Source organism: Poecilia formosa, unplaced genomic scaffold, assembly GCF_000485575.1.
Source record: "Poecilia formosa unplaced genomic scaffold, Poecilia_formosa-5.1.2 Scaffold36, whole genome shotgun sequence".
Taxonomy (NCBI): domain Eukaryota; kingdom Metazoa; phylum Chordata; class Actinopteri; order Cyprinodontiformes; family Poeciliidae; genus Poecilia; species Poecilia formosa.
The window spans coordinates 2,418,942-2,442,893 of NW_006799975.1; the positions used below are offsets into that span (position 1 = coordinate 2,418,942).

The 23,952-nt window shown below is 37.6% G+C and overlaps 1 protein-coding gene across 4 annotated transcripts in view; it reads right to left on the reverse strand.

The window, feature by feature from the left end:
- vps13b (vacuolar protein sorting 13 homolog B) overlaps nucleotides 1–23,952 on the reverse strand; it is a 333,331-nt gene that overhangs the window by 202,882 nt on the left and 106,497 nt on the right. For all 4 annotated transcript variants that reach the window (XM_016670633.1, XM_007550475.2, XM_016670636.1 and 1 more), the window contains exons 22-24: nucleotides 20,734–20,867; nucleotides 3,955–4,189; nucleotides 1,946–2,160 (exon numbers count right to left, since the gene is read on the reverse strand). In XM_016670633.1, the coding sequence (XP_016526119.1) occupies nucleotides 1,946–2,160; nucleotides 3,955–4,189; nucleotides 20,734–20,867 (584 nt within the window). The remainder of the gene's footprint in view (nucleotides 1–1,945; nucleotides 2,161–3,954; nucleotides 4,190–20,733; nucleotides 20,868–23,952) is intronic.

The window sequence follows — 23,952 nt, forward strand, 5'->3', positions numbered from 1 at the left end:
TTTACTCCATAGGCCATTTACTGAAAACCTCAGCATCCGCATATGCTTCCCTGTTAGGATAAAATCATTATCCATAACAACAAATCCCCTCAAGAAAACAATCACAAAGGAAAGTTGAATTATGTCATCAAGTTCCCTTAAAAAAAAAACAAAAAAAAAAACAACTTCCACTTTTAGGAAAAACTGAAGAGCTGCTGTCAAGTGTTCTCAACTATTTATTATGTGTTCACATTAAAGGAGGTCTTGGCTTTTAACAAACACAAAGCCAAATAAAGAAGTGGAAAACATGAGAAGACAGTATGAGAATGTGATGTGATGCTTTCAGTTATTTGTGCCTTCACACAGTATTTTTAGGGAGGGGAAGAGAAAGGAGAAAGAGAAAAGCAAAATACTTTCAAAAGTGAGCAAATTTTTGGATTTTCAAAGGCTGTGCTCCTGCAGCCAGCGACCCCTCCCTGTAATCCCCACCAATAAGCGTCCCTCAGGCTTTAAGGTGAACAGACACGCACATACACAAAACTGGACTTCTTTAGAACCCATTTTTGCTCTCGATTGCTGGCGAACACACGTGCACTACTGTGAGAGCACAAACTGCAAGGAAGCCTTCCACAAATGAACATAAATCAAATTAAATGCAGCACAATACATTACAGCTGGGCCATTTCAAACATGTCCAGGAAGAGCTGCTGATGTCGATCCAGTTGCTGTCCGGACTCTGGGCCAACAGCTGTCTGCCATACCCGACCAAACAGCACCGCCGGCAGGGGAGGTAAAGCACCATGTTCCCCTCTCTGGGATTTTTTGTTTTTTGTTTTTTTGGATCCTGGAACTCCAACCAAGCACAACAAGGCCTACTGCTCTCAGCAGCAGATGTGGAACAAGGGAATGAAGAATGTTGGAGAGCGGAAAAAGGGAAGAAGGGATAGGGTGTGCACATTGAATAAAGAACAACTAAGCTGCTGAGGGACCCAAGTTTTCAAAGCCAGGGTGGCTAATCAATTCTGCGAAGAGATCTTCAGCTGATTCCTTTTTCCTTTCTTCTCATCAGTGGTATTTACATTTAATTTTTCTATCAGGTACAATCTTTATCGTAATTTTTATTTGCAACTGCAATCTGATTTATTTGCTCGATAGCATAAAATGGTTAACTAATTTTTGAAAACCATCACGTTAGACTGTCAACAACAGGTTGACAAGTTGACAAATCTTTGAACTGGAGATTTCTATTGCATACAATCCTAATAAGACTCTGATGTTTGTTGTAACAAAACAAAGTTCAGAGTTTACGTAAAAAAAAATTGTAAGACAACAGGCAGATTAACACTTACGTCTTCTGGCTGTAAACACCGAGGAAAAATGCTAAGTTAAAAATACAAGAGCGTTCTCTGGAGCACTTGGCCACTTTATCCCACTTTCTAAATATACTTCTATTCGTGCTGTGAAGTATTTCATCACAAAGCAACGGAAAAAATGATTTAATGTTGCAAGAATGTATTTCCTGGAGGAAGGAGCCATTACACGGCCAAATGCTTTGGGTTTGTTCAAGTACTTTCAATGTCTCAGATTTGATACAATATTAATTAACCAACTAAAAGACAGAGAAAGCAGAGGCTGTAAAGTACTAGTGGAACTCTGGTTCCGGTAATAGTTACTGTTCAGCGACAATGCTCCAATCAAACAGATCCAGGTGGATTTTTAGCAATGCGAATGACAAACAGAAAAGCTTTGAGATCTCAGGTTCCGTAGCAGGCTGGGCTAAAAGGAGTTCTTAAAGAGACATAGAAAGGAATAATAGTATATCATAAGTAGTTGTTAGAATCACATATTACTTGTAATGTACTAATATAAACTACTTGGCAAAATTTCTGATTGGCAATAATTAGCTTAAATGAACATGAAATTCTAATCGGTTCTACTTTGTGAATGTTGGGACGGTGTGGCTGACCTGAGAGTTGGAGCACTTGACGTGGACAGGCTGCAGGTCAACATGGAGACAGACCACAAAGGAGGGTCGTTCCTCCGAGCTGCCCTGCAGCTTAGATGTGACGGCCAGTGTGGAGGTGCATCCCATGGGCTCCAACAGGCTAAGACTCTGCTGCTTTCCCAACAATGTGTAAACACTGAACTGACCCAGGTTTATGGTCCATGGGAAGGCATCACCTAGGGAACAAGGATACAGTCATAAACATGTTGGAAAGGAAGAAAAATAAACTAAGAGTAGCAGTTTGCACTTTATAGTATAGTCTGAAGAAAATGTTAACCAGATATAAGAGCAATGCTGATTACTCACAAATGCAAAGCCCTTAATAATCACCTGACTGGTCCGTATATCCCTAACAGAGCAATTTGCTCTCAGATTGCAGGTTTATGCTGGTTCTTAGAGCTTCTAAAGGGAGAATGGGAAACGAATCCTTTAGTTCTCAGACTCCCAGTTTTAGTCCATGAGGCAGACACCCGGTCTACTTCTACAACCAGGCTTAAAACGTTCCTTTTCCTCTCCACTGTCTTCACATTCTCATCCAGAATTCAATGTACCTATGCAAGCCATTTTTCTGAATTTGGTAGCGGCACTAATGGCTACATTTCATTCTTCAGTCACTTCAACTGTACTTTAAGTACAAGTTAAAAAGAGGATACAATTAACAGAATCTGCCATCAGCAATATAAATCTAAACAAGTTCAGTCATTATGGTGGTTCATGAAGTTCCTAAGAAATAATTCTGTCTTTAAGTTGCTGCTTTTTCTGTAAAGCATACAGTTTGTATCTATCTTTAAGAGCCACAGATTAATTTCTTTTAATATCAGGCTGTTGGTTCTAAAAACTGGAACCAACAGTCTGAAAACAGTTTTTACCCATCAGCCATCACTATGCTGAATGCAACTAGGTGGTCAATTACCTCGTCTACTTTTATGTCTATTGTAGTTTTCAGTTAACCTTTTAAGTGCAATGTAAGTAATCAATGAGGTTCTTTTTTTAAACGAGACGTTTTATATGGAGAACTGCACCCAGACTGCATTACTACAATGATAATAAAGTTTCTATTCTATTCTGCATAGACAGGGTCATTCTGAATGCTGTAATAAACAGCAACATAAACAGAAAACATATCTAGAAATAGACATATGTGCTCAGTAAACATCAATTTATTAGTATTAAAAAAAGATGTGTTGAGTTATTTTTAACTTAAACATCTAGAAAAAAAAGCTGCTGCTTTTGTGAGAAGTGCCTCTGAGGTTCTATAAGTTGAGAGACAATAATTAGATAATGTCCTACATCTAAATTTTTAATTTTTACTATTCCATATATTCTGTGGTCCAAAAGGGAGGATTTCACAGACTAGATAAGCAAGTCATTTTTGCAGCGAACCAGATGAGGCAACTAATGTTGCCATTTTTCTTTTCTTATCCTGACATTTAAAGCTGATGTCACTGAAAGGTTGAGGAGGAAAGAAGCCCCTTCTTTTTTCTTCCTCTGCTAAAGAGAGAAAAAAACTCAGCTCAACTGTGTTAAGTGTTGCTTCTGTCAACCCTCCCAGGTGCACACACCACATGTGTGAGATCTGTCTCTCAAAGGCACTCTCCTTAAGTTTGTTTGTCTTTTGTCACAGTAAATGAGTGGTAGAAGGTCAAAGGTCTCCTCAGTGTTGAAAAAGCCATAATGATGATGAATTCACATTATATAGCCTACCACTATTAAGTTATTATTCAATGTAATTATCAATAACAATAATTCTTGACACTTTCCCCACCAATAGGAGCTTAGATTTTATGATTTCATTTTTAAAAACACACAGTGTGTACCTCTCACCCATCATTGTTTCTCATTTAACCTTTCAAATTAATCTTCTTGACACTGGGTCACCAGTGGATCTCACGTTGTGCCTGGGAATGTTTTTTTTTGTTTTTTTTTCCAAACATCCATTCAGGTTTAGACGTGATTAGATCAGAACCTACCTTCCTCTAAAATGGGCTTTGAGACCACGAAAGGGAGCTCCTGCAGAGGCTCCATGTACTTGTGCCCAGCACTGAGGACGCTTATTTGGGGCAGGCAGACGACCAGAGTTCCGGGCATAGAGGCCTGGTTGTGGTACCAGCTGCGGACGGTACCAGGTATGTCTCCACAGATGATGGTGCTGGGAGAGGGGAGGCTGTCATTAGGCAGGAACACACAGCATGACTGGAGATCCAACTGGAAAAGGGACAAGAAGAAACCCACATTAGGTCATGGCTCCGAAATCAGCAGCGTTGGACCTTTCTAAAGAACATTAGTGAACTGTTTTAGTAGTCAGATGGCATCATTAAGGGACTTCCAGAGCACTGAAAAGAAGAAACATTGTGTGCAAGGGATCAGGACCCTTGAATCACAGATTTGGCAATGCATGTGTATTTGAGTGATGCTTTTAATGAACTTAACTTAGTTCACACAGTTTAAGACTGTGCATATTTATTTGTTTCTTTGCCCCTGAGAGAAAAATTTTACTTGACCTTAGCTAAAGAAATATTTGGAGAGTTTTAATGCCCTTTTGAAGCCAATTTGAAATTTCCTTCAAGGGAACTAAACACCATATAGAACTTTAGAGACTTTGGCAGTCAAATCCAGACCTCAAATTATATTTGAAGGAGCAGAGACAAATTCTAGCTGCCCTACGGTCAACGTGTTTTTTGTTCAACAAAATAAAGCTGTTTGGTTGAGGGATTTGATTCAGTAATCAGTATCCAGTAGCCACTGCTCAGCCTTTTTTGAGAATGAGAAGAGGTTTGTCATTCTCTATCATAATGGTGCACCACTGAATTAAAACACCAAATCATATAAATGACAGTTACAGAGCCTTAGGGCAGTTTCAGGCGCAAATGCATGTTCTGTATCCAATTTTATTGCCTTAAAGAGTATTAAAAACATCTAGTGTCTTTAATAATGTGATGCAAGGTGTAAATATTTCAAATAATTTGTTAGTGAACTTATGTTCAATGAATAAAGCACCAACAGACTGAAAGAAACAAACAAAAAATGTTAAAACATCCTCAAAGGGACTGTGAAGATCAGAGCAACATACAGAGCAGAGGACAGATATAATACATATGGACAGAAAATTACAGGCGCTAATGCTTTTATTATTGCAGTTGGACAAAAACAGAGAAGAGGGCGAAGGGAAAAAGAGAAACTGACATAACTTAGAAAAGTAATCCCATGCTCATGCATTTGAAGTTGCACATAGTTCATTTCAGGGCACAGCTAACATACCACATAAACCAGCAGTAAATAACATATTAAAGTTTCCTAAATGATTTTGCTTCCACAGTATACATGATGGTTGAATAAATCTGTAACCACATGTCATATATGAGAATCAAGCCTAAAAAAATCTCGACCCACAGAAATATATCCTGACTGAGTTTTCATGAAAAAACACAGATGTACTTTTTTTTTTCAGCACATCCTGTATTTCATTTCAGCCTTCGTGACTCAAAATTATTTGATAATGACAAAAAAACCTTCATTGTTTTCTGACTAAGGATTTAAAAAAAAAAAAAAAAAGGGTTCTGTAACTCAGTAGTTCTATATTTTAGAGTCTTGTTTAAGTACACAGGTCATGTTTACGGCGAGCTTTATTCACACTGATACCTTATCATTGCCAGAAACCTCTTAAATCCTGTTGGTTGGAACGGCTCTCTTCCAGAAACTGCACAGTAAATGCTCGGCTCAAACAGTTCTTCCAAAAAGTTAAGCTTCATTTGCTACTTGATGGTTTTACCTCCTGCTGGTTCACATAAACTTATTCTGCACTGTCTATTGCTTATGCAGGATCTGCAGAACCCCATTTAGAACATATTCTGTTGTGTCGAATATGTTAGTGTATGCAAAACATCTTGACAAAGGGAAAATGAAGCCAGGCTGTACCTGGATTGAAAGAAACTAACACTATACAACACTGCTAAAATTACTTTTTTTTTTTTTTTTGAGTATTGTTAGTAAATGTTTTGGAAATACGTATTTGATAAAAACAGTTCTACAGCAATAATGTAACATTTACTGAATGACAGGCACAAATACAATGGAGGCTAAATGTGTAGCTTAGTGTATAGATGAGGCATAAAAAAATAAAATGCCTTAATGTGCCTTAGAAGGTAACGGGAAACAATACAACCAAACCTTCAGTCGGTTGGTTGTATGCTTCTTACATACAACCAAACCGTTTTTGTGTTTTTGTGAAATCCAATAAACACCACTGAAGAATTTCCAGATGCTATAATAGACAAAGGCAAACGATTCCAGGACAACTGAGCCAACAGAGCAGGTAAGAAAGGCGGCAGAATGTGAATTTGTAAACTAGGGGTCAAGTGGATTCATTTTTGGACTGGCATAGGAATTTATTTTTTTTAATCAGGATTTGGATTACATTGAGTCAATCTGGAGACCAAATTAAAAAACAAAATAATGATTGTAACCTTTAACTAAAACAGGAGTCAATTGGGTTCCCTGCTAAAGCTGCATCCAACGCAAATAGAGTAACCACAAAGGGTAGTTGTTAACAAGAAGGGATAAAAACAATAATTGCTGAGAAATCCATAAAAATAGTGTCACAGCCAACACTTAACATTGATTTGAACTAATTACTTCAATAGAAGATAAAGTTTAGGAATTTTCAAGCACATTTAAAGAACAATCATAATAATAATCAATAGATGGAAAATGAATCTGAAAATTTATGAAAGAAAAATACTGACTTCTGATTATCCTAGGAAAATAAATTAATATTTGTTCATTTTAGTGGAAAAATGCTGCCACTACCATGTCGCATGGTTGTTATGGCATGTTTTCCTCCATATCTAAGCCTGTCGCAATAAGCACTAAATCAGTTAATTTAATTATAAATCAAACAAACTTGAACAATTACATTTGAATGATTGTTTTCTGGTGTCTCTTTAGGTCACAATAATAAGCTTCAGTCTGGTGCATTGGTCTCAACTATCTCCTTTTCTGAAGAACAGACATGTTTACAGAGATTTCTGTTTCCATTTTATTTGGTGTTTCACTAGTTGTTTGGATATTTAAAATGTCTTCTAGTTCCAGGGTTAAATGTTCTTTAAATTCAAATCTATTGATTTCTGACAGGGCATAATTGCACTAATATGTCATTACCATTATATCCCTTGAAAACTGTCTCAAAACAAAAGTATCATTGTTTAATTCAATAACTTCTGGAACAATTTATCATCCAGCAAAATTTGTCATCATGACAGGCTTATCCACACCTATTGTTTTCTATGTAGGGCAAGAAGAATTTGTTAAATAAAAATTAAACTAATATTTGCTCTGCCAACAGATTCTCCAACCTGAGCAATGGATCTCTGCAGCTCCAGAGTTGTAATGGTTTGTCAAATTTCTAATTAGTTTGTCATTAAAGAATAGAAGCTAAAGACTTGAAATATTGTTTATGACCCAACCAAGATTTAAACCTTCTCCACAGCTTCATCTCTGTCCCGTCTGGTTTGTTTGCGCTTGTATTGTGACAAAATATGAAAAGGTTCATAAGATCCAAATACGTCAAGGTATTTTAAGTTACATAACCAAATAGATTTGTATTTGTATTGAGACAGAAATCCAGAAGGCATCTATGGTTAGTGATGTTGCTTCCTCAAGTTTAATATACCATTACTTATTTAAGAGCAAAAAGCCCCCCAGCACATTTTAATTTTTTTAAGTCCTTAAGTTACTGTTTTACCGTATCACTATAAACTCCTAGAATCATGAAGCTTTCACAATACTTATCCTCCACTATGGGAGACACATTCTGAGTACCCAAGTAAAAAAATAAGACTGGCAGGAAAGGGGCGCACCAGTTCCGTCAGCAGAACCGTGCTGACAGATCCAGGAAAAAAAAAGAAAAACAGTCTAAGTTCAGAAACGGTCCATTATTTGTTTTGACCACTGCCAAAATAAATGACAGCTTCTCTTTTCCTTCACTAATTTCAGATTTGTCATTTCTTCCATATCTCTGCCCGCTTTAGCCACTCACAGATGTAGAGGAGTCGGAGTCTCCATCTGTACACATCTTGTGACCAGAGCAAAATGAGGCAAAATGAGGATAGAAGGGAGAAGATGGAACGAGGACAAATAAAGAAAAGTGTGAGGAGGTGAACAATAGAGCGCAAAAGCTGATGTAGATTTTATTTTGTTAAACAACATTGAATAACAGAATATAAGGGTTTTTTTTCCCTTGAAAAACAACAACATGCAATTGCAATACTACAGCTGAAAATTAGATTTTTATACAGAAGTTCTCTTGTCAAGTAAGCCTGTTTATTGTGAAACCTTGGGTGATCTTCAACGGTAGCTTTAATGTGACTGACAGATCACCTGAGTGTTAAAGAACAGCTTTTTCCAGTTAAGACTCCTCATTAAAGAAAAGTCCAGTCCATTAACAGGTACAATAAAATCAAGTGGTTCAAGCTTTTATTACATCTTGTATTATTGTAACGCTATGCATGTTGGTGTTGATAAATCATCTATTTAGTGGCTGCTGGCTGCACAAAGTACCGCTGCACACCTTCTGACAAGAACTAAACACTGTGATCACATCACACCAGCCGCCCTGCACTGGCCCTGCATTTCAGTATCCAGTATCAAGATTTTATCGCTTGTTTTAAAGAGTGTTAATGATATGGCGCCATCATATTGGTCTGAGCTGTTTGCCACTCCCAAATATAGAGGTAACCGAGAGAAACAACCTGCTTTTATATATTCGAGCTACACAGACTGTTAATCATTTTAAGGTTTGGAAAAACCTACTTCTACACTGGCTTTTAGATCAAGTTGATTTGCTTTTTTTTCTTAGCTTTTACTGTGCTAATTATTGTATTACTTTGTCTTGTTTCATTCAGTATCTTAATGTTTTATTCTACTTTATTTACCTGTTTGCACCACTTGTGATTTCTCAGCTTTGGTAAATTATTGTTGTTTCTAAATGTGCTATAGAAAAAGAGTTTGGTTCGACTTGGAGGAGCATGGGTGTTCCCCACCCTTACTTGTTGCTGATTATTGCTGGAGAAAACTCCAGAAAACCTCAAGAGTGTGTTTCTAATCTTTAAAATCCTGTTAATGAGAAGTCAGAGAAAAACTTCGGCAGTTTTGAAAGTGTAACGATAACACTTTATTCGAAGGGGTGTGCATAAGACTGACATGACACTGTCATTAACATAACACCTGCCATGAACATAAGGAAGTCTTCATGAATGTTTATGACAGTTGTCATGAAGTGTCATTCGGTAAATAATGACACTTTTAATGCAAAGTTGCTCTAAAAGTTGCATTAAAAGTCCATTAAAAGTGCCAACTTTGCATGATTTTGTAAATTATGATAATTTAATGCAAAGTTGGCATTTTTAATGGACTTTCAATGCAACTTTTAGAGCAACTTTGGATTAAAAGTGTCATTATTTACCGAATGACACTTCATGACAACTGTCATAAACACTCAAAGACTTCTTCATGTTCATGACAGATGTTATGTCAGTCTTATGCACACCCCTTCAAATAAAGTGTTACCAATGTAACTTTTTAAAAAGTTTGGTATCTTGCAAAAAATAACCAACCCTGCCAGTTCCTACTGTGTTTAATAGCTCTGTAATTAGCAAACGCAGTAGTGAAAGAACGTAGTATAATAATTTTTGCCTCCCATTACTGACAGATATCCTACATTCACAATGGTTAGTGTTTCTGACTTCTGAAGACACATTTGATCCAGTTTGATATTTCAGAATATATTGGTTGGAATTTGTGGCATTTAATTGTGTTTACTAATTTTTACCCATATTAGGACAATAGAAATGTATTTTCTGTAATAGCAGACTTAGTAGAAATAGACTTTTTCCAATACAGCAAAAGGAAAAAAATGAAAATGAATTTAAAAATAGAAATGGGCACAAAAAAACATCTGAAAGCCCAAAGTATAATTGTAGTAAGGAAAATATATTACATAAGTTTAACCTCTGATGTGTTCGGGTCAATGTGGAATAAAAACAGCAGCACAAACTGACAGAGAGTTGGACATGGCTCAGGCACAACAATATTAATACCGAACAGAGTACTGCAGCTGTTTGGAAGTATAGGTGGGAGTTTATGTTTCAAAAAGCAGGGCATTTTCAACTTTTGTTAAAAGATGGTAGATGGTACGAACCACGATCTAAACACATACTAATATAGATTTGGTATTGACTCTTTAGATGGCTTTAAATCCAGATGAACAGTTGTGCTCAAAGGCTATCTTTGTAATTCTACAATTTTGGAGGGGAAAAGACGAGTCAAAGAAACATGATTTTTCATTCTTTTTATCCAATGACATCATGTCCTGTTGAAGTGAAACAAAATCTTTAAACATAACAAATTGTCTTAACTGTCAGCTGGGACATGTACCTCAGTTTCCAAGTTTAATGACCGAATCCATTAAGGAAAAAAAAAAAACCCACAAAACATTGATTGACAATGTGACCATGTTTCGAGTTTATGTTCAGGAGCAGGGTGTATCTAGCACCATATTTTACTAATACACTTGTGGAAAAAATGACCGTCTTTCTGTTTTGACAGAAAATAGAAAAAATCATTTTAAAAAATGACTGAAGTAACCAACCCCTCGCGAGGCTGCACATGCTTTATTTTAACTGTAACAACATGCTCAAATGACATGCATACTCATTAACAAGACTATACACACACATACATTATGTCTGCTCGCATGCTCAAATTATATTCATACAAAAACTGAACACACGCACAGATCCAGATCAAATGTCCTCCTAAAAACAATCTAAAGTCATTTCATTAAAAAGAGAGCCCATTATGGAAAAATAGAGTTGAAGAAAACAAGAGAGTAAAATGTAAACCCTCTTGGCCACAAACTAATACACCTGAATCCTATTCCTGGCACCTGCAGCAGATTTGACTCTAGGAAAGAAAACGTAGTTCTGTACAATGAGCTTATTTGTGATCATTTTCCAGAAATGACACACTTTTATTAAAACTATGTTGGTTTCTACAGATTTTAAAGACAAGGCAAGTTTATTTAGAGTCATTCATATGCAAGGTAATCAAAAGTGCTTTGTGTCCATCAAAGGAAACAAAAAGTCATAAATCAATTTTTTTGAGCATAATATAAAGTAGAACCAATAATCATGTTTTCAAGGTGTTTCTTCCAGAGGAGCATGGAAATTAAATGCTGCTTCACCTTGTTTTATTCAGTATTCAGTTATCACACTTGACAAGCAACTCAAAAAAAGTATTTAGGTCCAAGACTTTAGATAACAGCAGGCTTTAAAAATATGTTCTTTAAGAAAAGAATGTACCTAGAATATTTAAGAAGGTCCACCGTACATGATGCTGGGGAAAGCCCTAGACTGACAGCCTGTTTAGTTATCAGGTGGTCTTGTGTACTAAGTTCTTACTTATAGGACTGTTAAAAGAACAAGGTCAGCTTATCTTTAGATCTACTATATTCTGAATCAGGAAACCATGTTCTTTTAGGAATAAATACAATCCTCTAGAAGAAACTCAAACTCAACTCTAGAAACATTGAGAGCCTGAAGCTTAAAATATCCATGTGGAGAATAATTTGTAAGGTAACACTTTATTTGAAGGGGGTTGAATAAGACTGACATGACACTGTCATAAACACCTGTCATGAACATGAATAAGCCTTCATGAATATTTATGACTGTTGTCATAAAACGTCATTCGGTAAATTATGACACTTTTAATACAAAGTTGACATTATTCAAAATGTCTTTGTTATGACAACTTGACATTAACCAGGAAATCATTACTGATATAAATTTGTTATAAAAGTATTAATGATTGCACTTTAAAAATGAGGTAACTTTATGTTATTAAAGGTAAAGTTTAAACTGTAATGATTTATTGGTTAATGTCAAGTTGTCATAACAAAGACATTTTGAATAATGTCAACTTTGTATTAAAAGTGTCATAATTTACCGAATGACGTTTTATGACAACAGTCATAAATATTCATGAAGGCTTATTCATGTTCATGACAGGTGTTTATGACAGTGTCATGTCAGTCTTATTCAACCCCCTTCAAATAAAGTGTTACCGTTTGTAAATACAATAAGATCACGGCTTTTGTTAGTTTCATCTCAGTCACCTCTAATCTGATCGTGACTGTTCAAAATATGTTTTTTTTTTTTTTTGGTGAAAAGTTCTGCGCATTTTTTTGTTCTTGATCACCTCTTTGACCACCAGACAATGTTCAGAACACAGGCCTGTGTGTTAACCCTGTTTGAAATAGTAGAACTTTAATACCCTCACAACCCATGCCTTGCTTTCAACTTTTCTACATAGGATTCACGCGTCTTGTGTGCAGTTGTTCCTGTGAGTATATGTGGTGCAGGTTCTAATAGAGAGAAGGCTGAGAGCCAAACACAGTTAGGCTTTAAAAAGCCATGTGGAAAAGGCCTATGTAACCACAGGAGGCCCTTATGCCTTACAACTGAAAGACAGAGCAGTGAGTTAGACTGAAGATAACTTGTCAACTCGGAGGACTCATAAATGTCGTTATTTTCAGCTCTTCATTGTAGGAAATACATCTTAGTTAATGTTTCAGATCTCATTGGATTTATTAGATGAAAAATATACAGACTTACCTTGTGAAAATGAATATGAATAAAGATAGTGATGCATCTTCTAGTGATTTTTCTGAAGGTCTGACCTGCCAATAATATTTTTAGGTAATTAAAAATGTATCCTAAAGAACCATAATTACCAAAGTTTATAATATTTTTAATCTTACCATCCAATTGTGAGCAGTGTGTGTAAAAATTTATACAAAACAATTTTAAACTAACTTTAGCATCTTTTATTAGCATTCAGTGTACTCATTAGTATCAGTTTCACATGTTCCATGACTGACAAAGGCTCCATCATACATTAAGGGTTCATTCAAACCAGCCCTGTTTAGTTCGCTTTAATTTAACTCCAGTTTGTTTGCATAGAAAGTCTGGACCGTTTGGGGAGGTGTGAGTGCAGAATTTCTGATGTGGTCCAAAAAGGTGAATGACAGTCCGCCTAAAAACCTAGGTCTCGGTTCGGTTGAAGTGAAATCTGGTGTGGTTCAAATGAACATGTGAGTAGACCGGAGACCGCTCCTAAAGCAGGAAGCAAACTACAGCTTAGGGCATTCGAGGTAAATACAGCCAAAACAATAGTGTGTCTAGCATTATCAGGAGAAATGGTCTTTCACCAAAGACAAACCGCTAAATTGTGACACCACTCCATTTTTGTTCACATTTCGCAAAGAAGGAAGATGCGCGCTCAGTGACTTCTTCAAAGATTTTCATGCCGTTTCATTTAGAAGTTCTTTGTGCAGAACCATAACAGGCAATTGGATGGACAGGTTGTTCAGAGGGTTTAATTCATTTGACAGTGCAATGTGAAACTAAACTGCACCAGCTGAAAATGTAACAAATGTTGCCACTTTGATCCCCAGTCAAATCCAGTCTACCAGACTATCGGGTATGAAAATACTCTCAGCTTTCCTGACAACTGCTTAAGTCAACTTCTAGTAAGTCCTCTCCTTTGCTAGTTCAACAGAATGTACCCAGTGTGGGTTCAAATGTATGTGATGTGGCAGACAGTTAATTTTCATGGTTAAAAAAAATCCAACACAAAACAACCACAAACTGGCTTCTTTAAAAGTAGTTTCAACATATCCTTTTTTAAGAACAAATCTGCCCTGGCATATGTAGACAATCAGATTCTCTACATTGTATGCCTAAAATCCCAAAAGACAGGGATTTTTTAAAAACAAGTTTGTAAAGAAATTGTTTCTCTATGGGCAGCTTTTTACACCTATGGTGCTTCCTTTAATTTAACTTTCATCAGATCAGATTTTGTTCTATACTTGGTAGAAATTGCTTTAGCAGGACAGATGTACAATATCATCTAACTTGACCTAAGCTTCACCATACGTGTGACATTTTTTTTCTGTGGCAGTGTGGATATATCCGCTGTTAGGCTGATTGTTTTCACATCTCAGTGGGGAAGAGAAACTTGGATGCCCCAGCTCTGTGCAGACCTTAGCAGCTCGTGAACTCTGGAGGTCAAGATCAGGTCTCTGTACATAGTCTACACGACTTGTAAAAGACACATTTTCTCTCATTCCCCCCCCTACACACAATGAGCAAGTCATGACACACAGGAAATCGCCAGGAGATAGAGGATCGGAAATTAGAAACACCCTCCCAGTATCCCCAGTGAAAACATTTGCAACTCTCGAGCACAAAAACCCCAGCAGAGGGATCGGCAGCAAACGGAAAACACATCCCTTTGTTTTACAAACCCGATACCTCTCCAAATGTAATCTTCCTGTCTATGCACCAGACAGGACACTGTGTTTCCGAAGTAGACGGTTGGATGAATGGAAGGTCCACAAACCAGCCCCCACATTCAGCACACCCACTGGTGACCTTATGCTCCCTTTTATTCCTCCCCCCGTATCTTCCTGAGTTTTCTGCTTCATCCAAAAGCGCATTTGGAATTGAGGGGTGCAGTGTAAACAGTGTATTCCTGTAAATTGCCATGATTAATGTGTGTATCTGAAGATGACACCATTCAGATGTGTGTTTTGCGGCAAACATGTGTACACAACGTTCTGGTTATGACCTCATAATTTAGCCATCTACCTCGATGTCCACGGGAAAAAAGCCTTTAAGCATGATGCGTCTTGACAACAGATAAGCTCGATCTCACCCACCACGTCACCGCAAGCAATAAGCTCGTGGCCTGGCACTGCAGCACGGCCAGGCAGCCAGCCATCCCTGTGGCCCTGCATTCCTCTTTTCTAACACTGCTTACAGAAGCTGACAAGTTCTGGAGGTCTCCCTGGCCGAGGTGGAAATCTGCAAAAATAAACGCTTTAGGTGACATGAAGGCTTTGTTTGTTTCTGCTGGCCCGGCTGTTTGTGTTAGCGCGGTGGGTTAATTGCAACTTTGATCGCTGCGTTTATTGATCCAACAGTGGCCTTAGGAGTGCGGCTGGCCAGGCCTGCTTCACCTACTCCCACCGCCTTATCCCAAACAATCCCTCCCACCCCCCACCACCACCACCAACACCACCACCATCCTAGCTTGGTGAGCCAATACAGATGGGGTCTAATGGGGTGACCACACCAAACAAAGCCTGAGAATGCACTTGAAGAGGGTGGTCATGACTGGAAGGTCTCCGAGGTAAAAAAAAGAAAAAGCTGGTGTTCAGTTGAGCAGGACCAAGAATTTATAAGATGGAATCTCTTCGCTGAGAAAGGCAGACCGTTAACTGAGAGTAAGATTGAAAAGGGTGGATAAATCGGACTGGAACTGACAAGCCAGAGTTGAGCTTTCACATGCAAAGCCAGCTGAACTAATGTTTGGCACGATACATATGTATATTAAAAAAAAAATCCTGGGCTGGCTGGTTTATCTGCAGTAGTGGTATGGCCAGACAATTGTGTCTGGAGCTCACAGAGGAGAGCAAAGGTGGCTGCGATTATGTTACACAGTATGTATTACAGGCCAAATTGGATCAAATGTGATGGACTGCAGATGCAAAAAGGTTTATAGGCTAACTCTGGCGAATTTTCACCACTACTGATTTATGTAGTGTGACTGTATAAAACAGGCCAAACTGGGCTGATCTAAACTCCAACTGATCTTTTTAACCCATGGCTTCCTTTTCTGTCTTGACACGAAGGACAAATGAACTGAAAATTTCACTAAATCCACAGCTTTAGGTGAAGAGAGTATAAAGTACATGACAATTATCTGTGACCATTTTATAACATCTGAATATTCTAATCAACATTTGACTCTCAATATTAAAAATTGCAGATGGTTTAGGATTCTTTACACTAATGAAAGTCAGGTGTAGGCTGGTAGGCATCAGAGATTCAACATATTTCAGAGTAAAGAGAATGTTGGAAGTATTTTTAGAGCATAGTCTGTAGGAAGGGTCTCATGTTTGTGCTTCTAAAACAGCAGTGAGGTCACCAGTAAATTGACAACGGGAGATGATTGACAGGACTTATAGTCATCAAAATCTGCATTAATACACCCGCTACCATCTGCATCTGTGTATCGTGGACTTCATCATTTTAGCACTAATTACAACTATTGCAGTTTGGCGTATTCATTTTGATTAGGCAATTTCAGATAGGCACAAAAACTAATAGGAAAGCACTTTTCACCTATTGTCTAATTCTCCATTTGTTTATTATCTAACATTTGTTCCTGATTCCAATAAACATCTTTGGGGGGGAAACAACAGGAGAAATCTTGTCAAATACCAACCCCATTTCCTGTTATCCTACTAATCGTCATGTCAACAAGGCAGAAGCCGCATCTAACCAAACCTGCAGTTCTTGGGCCACAAAGAGATTCATAAAGCATATTGACCTGAAGCTGTCCTGAGGTACCAGGCACCCACACTCAGTCTTCCTGAAGCAGATATTTTTGGACAAGCAGATCCAGAAACATCTTCCCAACATGCCCAGATCCAGTCAGATTCAACTCAAGATCTTATTGGCAATCTTGAATCTTTGAGATTGCTGAAATGTATTCTACTGCAAAAACACTGCCTGTCACCAGGAAGAGGCTTACACAATAATTAACATCGATACTGGGTTTGTATATCTAAAGTGATTGAAAACAAATAAGTTTTATGTTTATGCATTTATACAACTGGAAAGTCAATTGAGTGTTATGGTCAATAACAATTGGCTGCAACATTGGTTTAGATACAGTTTATCTTTCCTTTGCGCCCAGGGAACAACAGTCCATAAAAACCTGTAGTTTTGAAGTTGCAGTGGTGTTTCTTTTTTCTCTCAGTCTGGTTCTTGTACCGGTAAAGATCTCTGAGGAAACAGCTGGACTCATCTGGATTATCAGGGTTGATCTGCTTGTCTTTACTCAGACAGGATTTTGCATATTAGTTCATCATTATGTATGCAAATCAGATAAAACATAAAAGTTGTTAAAAGTTGTAACAGACATTTTGTGTTAGAAAATGACTTGATATGTAATTGTAGATCATTTGGAACTTGACAGACAGTTGTAGATCATTTGGAACTTGACAGACAGTGATGTCGGAATGAAAAGACATGAAAAGAAGGGGAAGGTGGAGGATGAAGTAATGTGTCTCCAAAAGGCACACCAGCAGAGGGACAGATCTTTTCATGGAAACCATCTGGCAACTCCAATGTGGGCCACACCAAACCTGAAGTGCACACCATTCTCCATTTGGTCTTGCTTTCTTTCCCCTGCCTTCAAACTGATTTCTGTCCATTTTTCCTTCCTTGCATTCTTCTTTGATTCCTACCCTCACCCTCCTTTCCATCACTGTACCTTTTCAACCCCACTGCTTTTTTCCTCTTTTTTTCTCACTCAAAAATATCCTACTCATTAATGCATGGCAGCTGCAGGGAGCAGTGTTACCTCATTTTTCCATGGCAACGGTCTCTCTGTTTCAGCATATCCCATTTCAGTTTTGGTAGCAACGTGTTCCTTTGCCAAAGCTGAACACATTCACGTGTTAAATAGAAGAAATTATTTCAAAATTCTTGAAATAAAATCACCATTCTGTTCAGTTGCAATTATTTTCAGGACCTGGGAGAACATGGGTGTCCATGGGGAGAACGCAGTATGAATGCAGAATGAAAACGGGGAGAGTGGTGCCAGGTAGACGTCTATAATTTGAATGGGCAGCATAGGACCTAAAGAAAGTATAGATTTACAAAAAATAAAAACAGGACACCAGTGAACTTACAATAAGTAAAGAATAAAACAACATTTAGTTGCATACATAGTAAGGATGCTAACCAGTTGAGTCCGATGGAAAAGACTCAACAGTTAGCTGTTTTCAGTAACAGAGAGGTGTTGAAAATAAGGGAGCACCGATTGCAGTTCTTTGGCCAATTACTGATACCAATTTTTTTTTGTCTGAAATGTCGCTAAACATAGCAAGAAAGTTTCAGAGTTGGCTACAGTGGAGTGGTTACTGTTGCCAACCTGGAAACATGACCTGCTGGACCGGTCTACCAGCCAAACCTCTCTCACAGCAGAGCAGAACAGGGTAGCGGTTGGTTCATAGACCTTTGCCGAAGTTGATACAATCAGTGGATAAGATCAGCTTCACATGCAAGTATCGGCCGATCACCAATCTCCTAAAATTAAGAAAATCAGCACCGATAAATCAGCTGGCCGTTAAATCGGTGCATCCCCAGTTGAAAATAAAGTTAATACAGATGTAGAAAGCTTTTCAAGATAAAACTATTTTCGACTAAAAGTTGAAACATGTTTATTTAATCTGTGTGAGAGTGAGAGAGGAAAACGTTTTCTAAGTGACAGGAAGGCTGGATAGAAGACAGGAAAGTTGCTGATATTCCTTTGAGCTTTCAACCTCTGTTTGTCAGGGAACAAGCTGGACATGTAAACCTTGAAAATCTTTAACCAGCCTCCGGCACCGTTTACACCGAGTCTGATTTCAGTGAAACTAAAACATTTTAGTTGTGAATCCAGCTCTGCACTTATACTTCTCCACTGATTGGAGTGTCTCACACCAACACTTTTTGAAACCAGGTGTCAGAGTAGGAGTGGATGTGTGAAGTACTCTGCATGTGTGAAAGCAAACATGCGCAGAACATACGACTGTGTGGTTTGTTCTACGCATGTTGGAACCAAACCTCATAAACATCACACATTCCTCCTGACCTCCAAGCTTCCAAATGTTACAAAGAACATTTTATATATATTTTTTTGTCTAACATACAATTTTATGAAGGGAGCATTTGGCAGTAACCAGGACATACCAGACAGACCAAAGGCTTTGGTGCTGAACTTACCAATATTTTTGCCTTATTATTTTGGGAGATTCTCATTGCAGAGATTGACTTTCCCATTATTTCTTACATGTGATTAAATGAAATGGAGCGAAAACAGAGACATTCTTTCTTGGGGATCTCTTACACTCAAGAACTTGTGGAATAAAAGCCAACTAACCAGAGCAAGAACATACCAAATTTCAAGCCTGTAATTTGCCACATTAACCTTTGAATGGGTATAGTATAGAATATAAGTACAATTTCAACCAGGTCTCAGTAAAATGCTACACATTGTTAATTCAGAATTTATGGCATCATGACAACACCTCTTGACCCCACTTTTAAACAGAGAAATAATTTTTTTGCAGTTTACATAATCACTATCACATTTCACTATTCTGTTTAATTAGACATATGGTTAGGATAACAAATACTTTGGGTCTACCAGACTGTGCTTCCTTCTGCTGTTTTGTTTCTACAGCTTCTAAAAGAGATGGAGAGGAAGGGCCACACAGTAAAATGAGCACAGTAGCAGTGTGGGCTAAAATCTATTCTGTTTACACTGCACTAAAATAAAAGTAATTGTTTATGTTTCAGATTATCCCAGACCTGTGGAGCCAGCTGTCGGGTTATTAAGTTTGGTTTCCTTCTACTTCTGTGTCAACTCCCAGCTTGTGGTGCAGTGGTCACACATCGGAAGAAGACAAAGAAAAATGGAGGTAATGGTGATAAGTAGACAGTTTAGTTTTTTTTGTAAAACTACTGTTAACACTTCAATGCACTAACACGTCAATAAAACTGATTTTGGTGTCTAATTTCAATTCAAACAAGCCATGCTCGTTTCCAAGTTGGACTGACATCCTTACTGGTCCTAGTAAGCAGACATGGACATGAATGCCAATCTAAAAAGGCTATGAAGCTGTGTGTTTGTACATGTTTGCACAAGTTCAATATATTTTACATTTAGTAAAGCTGTTATTTGTTGCCAGTAGGAATAAAAATAGCAAAAGATTTACCAGATTTTCTAATATGAAATATGTCCCTTCACATTACATTGTTTATTAATATTGTATAGCTTAGTGTGATACAAAGCAATGTATTTTTGTTTGATAGTCATTTCATCTCAACAAGCAAAGTAAATAGGCAAAAAACTTTTTTTTTTTCCAAATTACAACAATATTATATATTGCAATTATGACAATATGAATATTTTTAAAAAATCTACAAGAATAAAGTTGTGTCACAAAGTTGTAATAATACAAGAATTAAGTCATAATATTACCAGAATCAGAGTGCTTCAGAATTTATTCTTGTAGCAAAACAAGAATAAAGTCATAATGTAAGAGGGGGGGAAGTCTTATTATTGACAGAATGAAGTCATAATTTTGAGAGAGCGAAGCAGTAATTTTATGAGAATTCTTAAATGACAGATAAGAACTTAAAATCATGAATGTTGAGCATCTAGTGAAGTTATACTTTGTCATCGGTTTTAGAAATGAGGAAATATTTTTAACATATCAGCAAGAATAATTTTTTCTCATTAAATAGCTTTTTCCACATGATTTAAAAGCATTCTTATGGTAGAATTTCATCTTTATTCTGCTATTGTGATAACTATGCTCTCGGAATAAAAAATAAAGATTCTTATATCCTGGCCCTAACAGTCTGTTGGAACTTGGGTGCCATGAATCAGTAGGGACGTCTTGAAGGAGTATTCCTCTTTTATAAATACTTCAGTCATTAGGTACAAACAAACAGGGGATATTAGATGTAGCCCTGAAGTGATGGACAGGGACTCTGTACAAATACAAAAGTATAAAGTGCTGCTTTTTTAACACTAAATTCAATGGTCTGCAATACCATCCAGATTACCTGGAGAGTAAGCCGCTTCACAGCATCCCAGGCGTGACTGAAGAGTTCCTTCATTCGCTCCTCAGAAGTCGCCCAGGACTCCTCAGCTGAAGTCTCTGGTATCACCTTCATTGGGATGGACATGGGACGTGATTCTGTGAGAAAGGGGAAAATAAATATGACGATGACTAACTGAACTTGACATTCAAGGTTTTATTCAGTAGTCTTTTAAATTCTACTTCCCCAAAACATATTTGGGAACTTTATGCATCCAGTAATGATGTCAGATTTGTTGAAACATTCAGCCCACTGCTTGAGTAACCTCTTTACCACAGAAATAATGTAGCACCCTGTAAAGTCTTAAACAAAATCAATATTTTATTTATTAACATGAGGAAATGTACTGTCCTGCATTTATCCTTTTCTTAACCCTCTTTAAAACTCCCTGTTATTTTCATTTGCTGTACAGTATCATGTTATATGATGTTTAACCGACACTTCATTGAGATGATGTAATGCTGGCACTCAGGTTTCTTGTCTCCAACAGTGGGAGAGGGAACTGTGAGAACTGACATAAAGTGTGTGCGTGTACGCACACACACACGCATGCACGCACACACACACGCATGCACCCTTACTGTTAGAGACATGATTTGTTCTTGTGTGTGCCAGCTGTGGTCCAGACGCAGGCTGATTGTCTGTGCTGACACTCATGGCAACAGAAGTCAAATGGCAACAAACGTACAATTCGGCTTTCAATTACCCGCATTAACCTTGTGGTCAAATCACATCTTTACGGTTTAATAATAGTTCTTTTTACAGATGAAAACATAAAGAGGAAGAAATAAAAAAAATGAGGAGAAAAGATGCACAAGCAGAGGTATGAAAGAAAACCAACCTGCTCCACCAAGATGACCTGTGGTCTGTGTATGTTAAAGCCATCTGGTCATCAGGGTTTAGAAAAAAAAAAAGGGGAGGCATCTCTTAAGACACATTAAACTACATCCCACGATTTAAAGCTCCGCTTGCTCAGCAGACTTATTCCACAGTTGTCATGAAACTGGACTGATGTCACAGGACCATTTCGTCTATTCTGACACAGAGTTACCAAATGTCACAAAGAAAGTTCGCAAAGCAATAACAAATTGTTACTAGGGAAATAGGAAATCAGATGGCTTGTTCACCTAGTTTGTAGTTGCTAAGGAAACCAACTTAAAACGTGTGGAATAACTATGCGTGTGTGTTAAGCACATGTGTGAATGCAAATAATTTGCGACTAAAAATGTAAGTGGATGGAACATAATGTGGGGCCTTGTATTTGATACATTGGAAGGACCATTTTTCCAACAAATGCCATGTTGTGGGGACTAAAGGGAATTGTGAAGTTAGAAAGACATACAGTGTGCACGTGTGTGTGTGTATACGTACATGTGTGCAAGTAAAAGAGCACAAAGGAGTAGGTCACGATCACTGAGCATGTTCTCACATCCAGGTTCATTTGACACTTGGGATTATGAGACTAGGGGTTTGTAATGTTGCCTACACGTGGTGTGGCACAACTCTTAAAGAGAAACTTTGCTAATTTACCTTATTTAATCAATTAACCAGCAATTTTATGTGTTTTAAACTATTAGTGTGTTTTGTTTTCCTGTAACAAAACAGACAAGTGACTACTCAGAAAATTTTGCACAAGAATATAAAGTTGAGAAAATACTTAGTCCCCACTTGCGTAGCTCAAAATAAATAGAACAGAAACAGCTTTTATTGACCCACGGTGGCGAAAACCTGGTGTATGAGTTTGTATATGCAACAGTGTCAACGTCTGTCTTGGTGACCATCTCTAGCTAAAACATAATAATATGGTTTTAATAACCATCATCTCTGGACAAAAGAGCTATAAGCATCATAAAGCACTAAACATTATTGTACATCTACATTTTGTTCTGTAAAAAGATCAGCAGAACAAAATGACGAAGTGTCATTGATCATTTCCCATTGGACGCAGGTTGTGTCTGACGGTGCTTCTTTTCTCACTCCGCCCCTCATGTGGCCTGACTGTGCAGGTTAGTGCAGCTGTTCCCACTTCAGCTAGTTAGCATATGAAGCAGCTCATTTGAGCCAATGGTGTCCAAAGTCAGTCCTTGCTGCATGTTTTAAATGTTGCCCTGATTCAACGCACCTGAATCAAATTAGGGGCTAAATAGCAGACTGCTGTAGAGCTAGGTGACATGAGGACGTAATCCTTCCTCCCTCACACTGTGGGAAGTTTTATTTGACAAGAAAGGAGTGTGTTTTGGATGTTTTAAAAGAAGGGTGACTGTTTTGCTCTTTTGTGTCGAAGAGAACTTATTTGCTGCACCTTTGTTTAATAGAAGTTTTTGCTGTTTGGTAATGATGATCTCATTTGTTTTTTAGGAGTGTTTTTGGTTGAATGTCCTGACTTTAATATCAGGGTTAAGCTTTTAAACTTAACTGGTTGTTTTCCTTTTAAGAGGCACCGGCCATGTTTCCTTTAATGATTAAAATCTATTAATTTGCTCTATCTCATATTTTGCCTTTCCAGTCGTCCTAGAGCAGGGGTGGCCAAGTCCAGTCCTCGAGAGCCACCATCCTGCAAGTTTCAGATGCATCCCTGCTTCAACACACCTGAATCAAATGACTGGCTCGTTATCAGGCCTCTGTAGAGCTGATCCCGGTCTGTTGAAGTAAGGATACTTCTAAAACTTGCAGGATGGTGGCTCTCGAGGACTGGACTTGGCCACCCCTGTCCTAGAGTATCAGTCATTTTTACATTACATTTGTTGCAGTTCTGTCATATTACAGTTTGTTTACTGAACAAAACAGACATAACCATATGATTTTTTTTTTTTGACAAACTATTTCTCTAAACTGTTTAAAGGGTTTTTACAATCTAGAGAAGAATTACAGAAATGTGTTTTCAACAAACAGTAGCTTGAGTGCAGATTAATTAAGGAAATAATAAATATATATATTTGAGTACATTTCATGTCATGATGTATTCTTTATCAATGTGAATAGGTAAGCAGAAGGAAAAGTATATTATCTAATTACGTCAACAAAACTATAAAAGATCATTTTATTATGAGCTTCAGTAAGTAAATAAAAAACTACTCGAAGAATTGCAGAATTTATAGATGCTGACTATTATCACCCTAGTCTAGTATGCACACTGTCACAAATGGTTTACAGTAAGGTGAAGTGTTGCAGACCAGGTTGCAG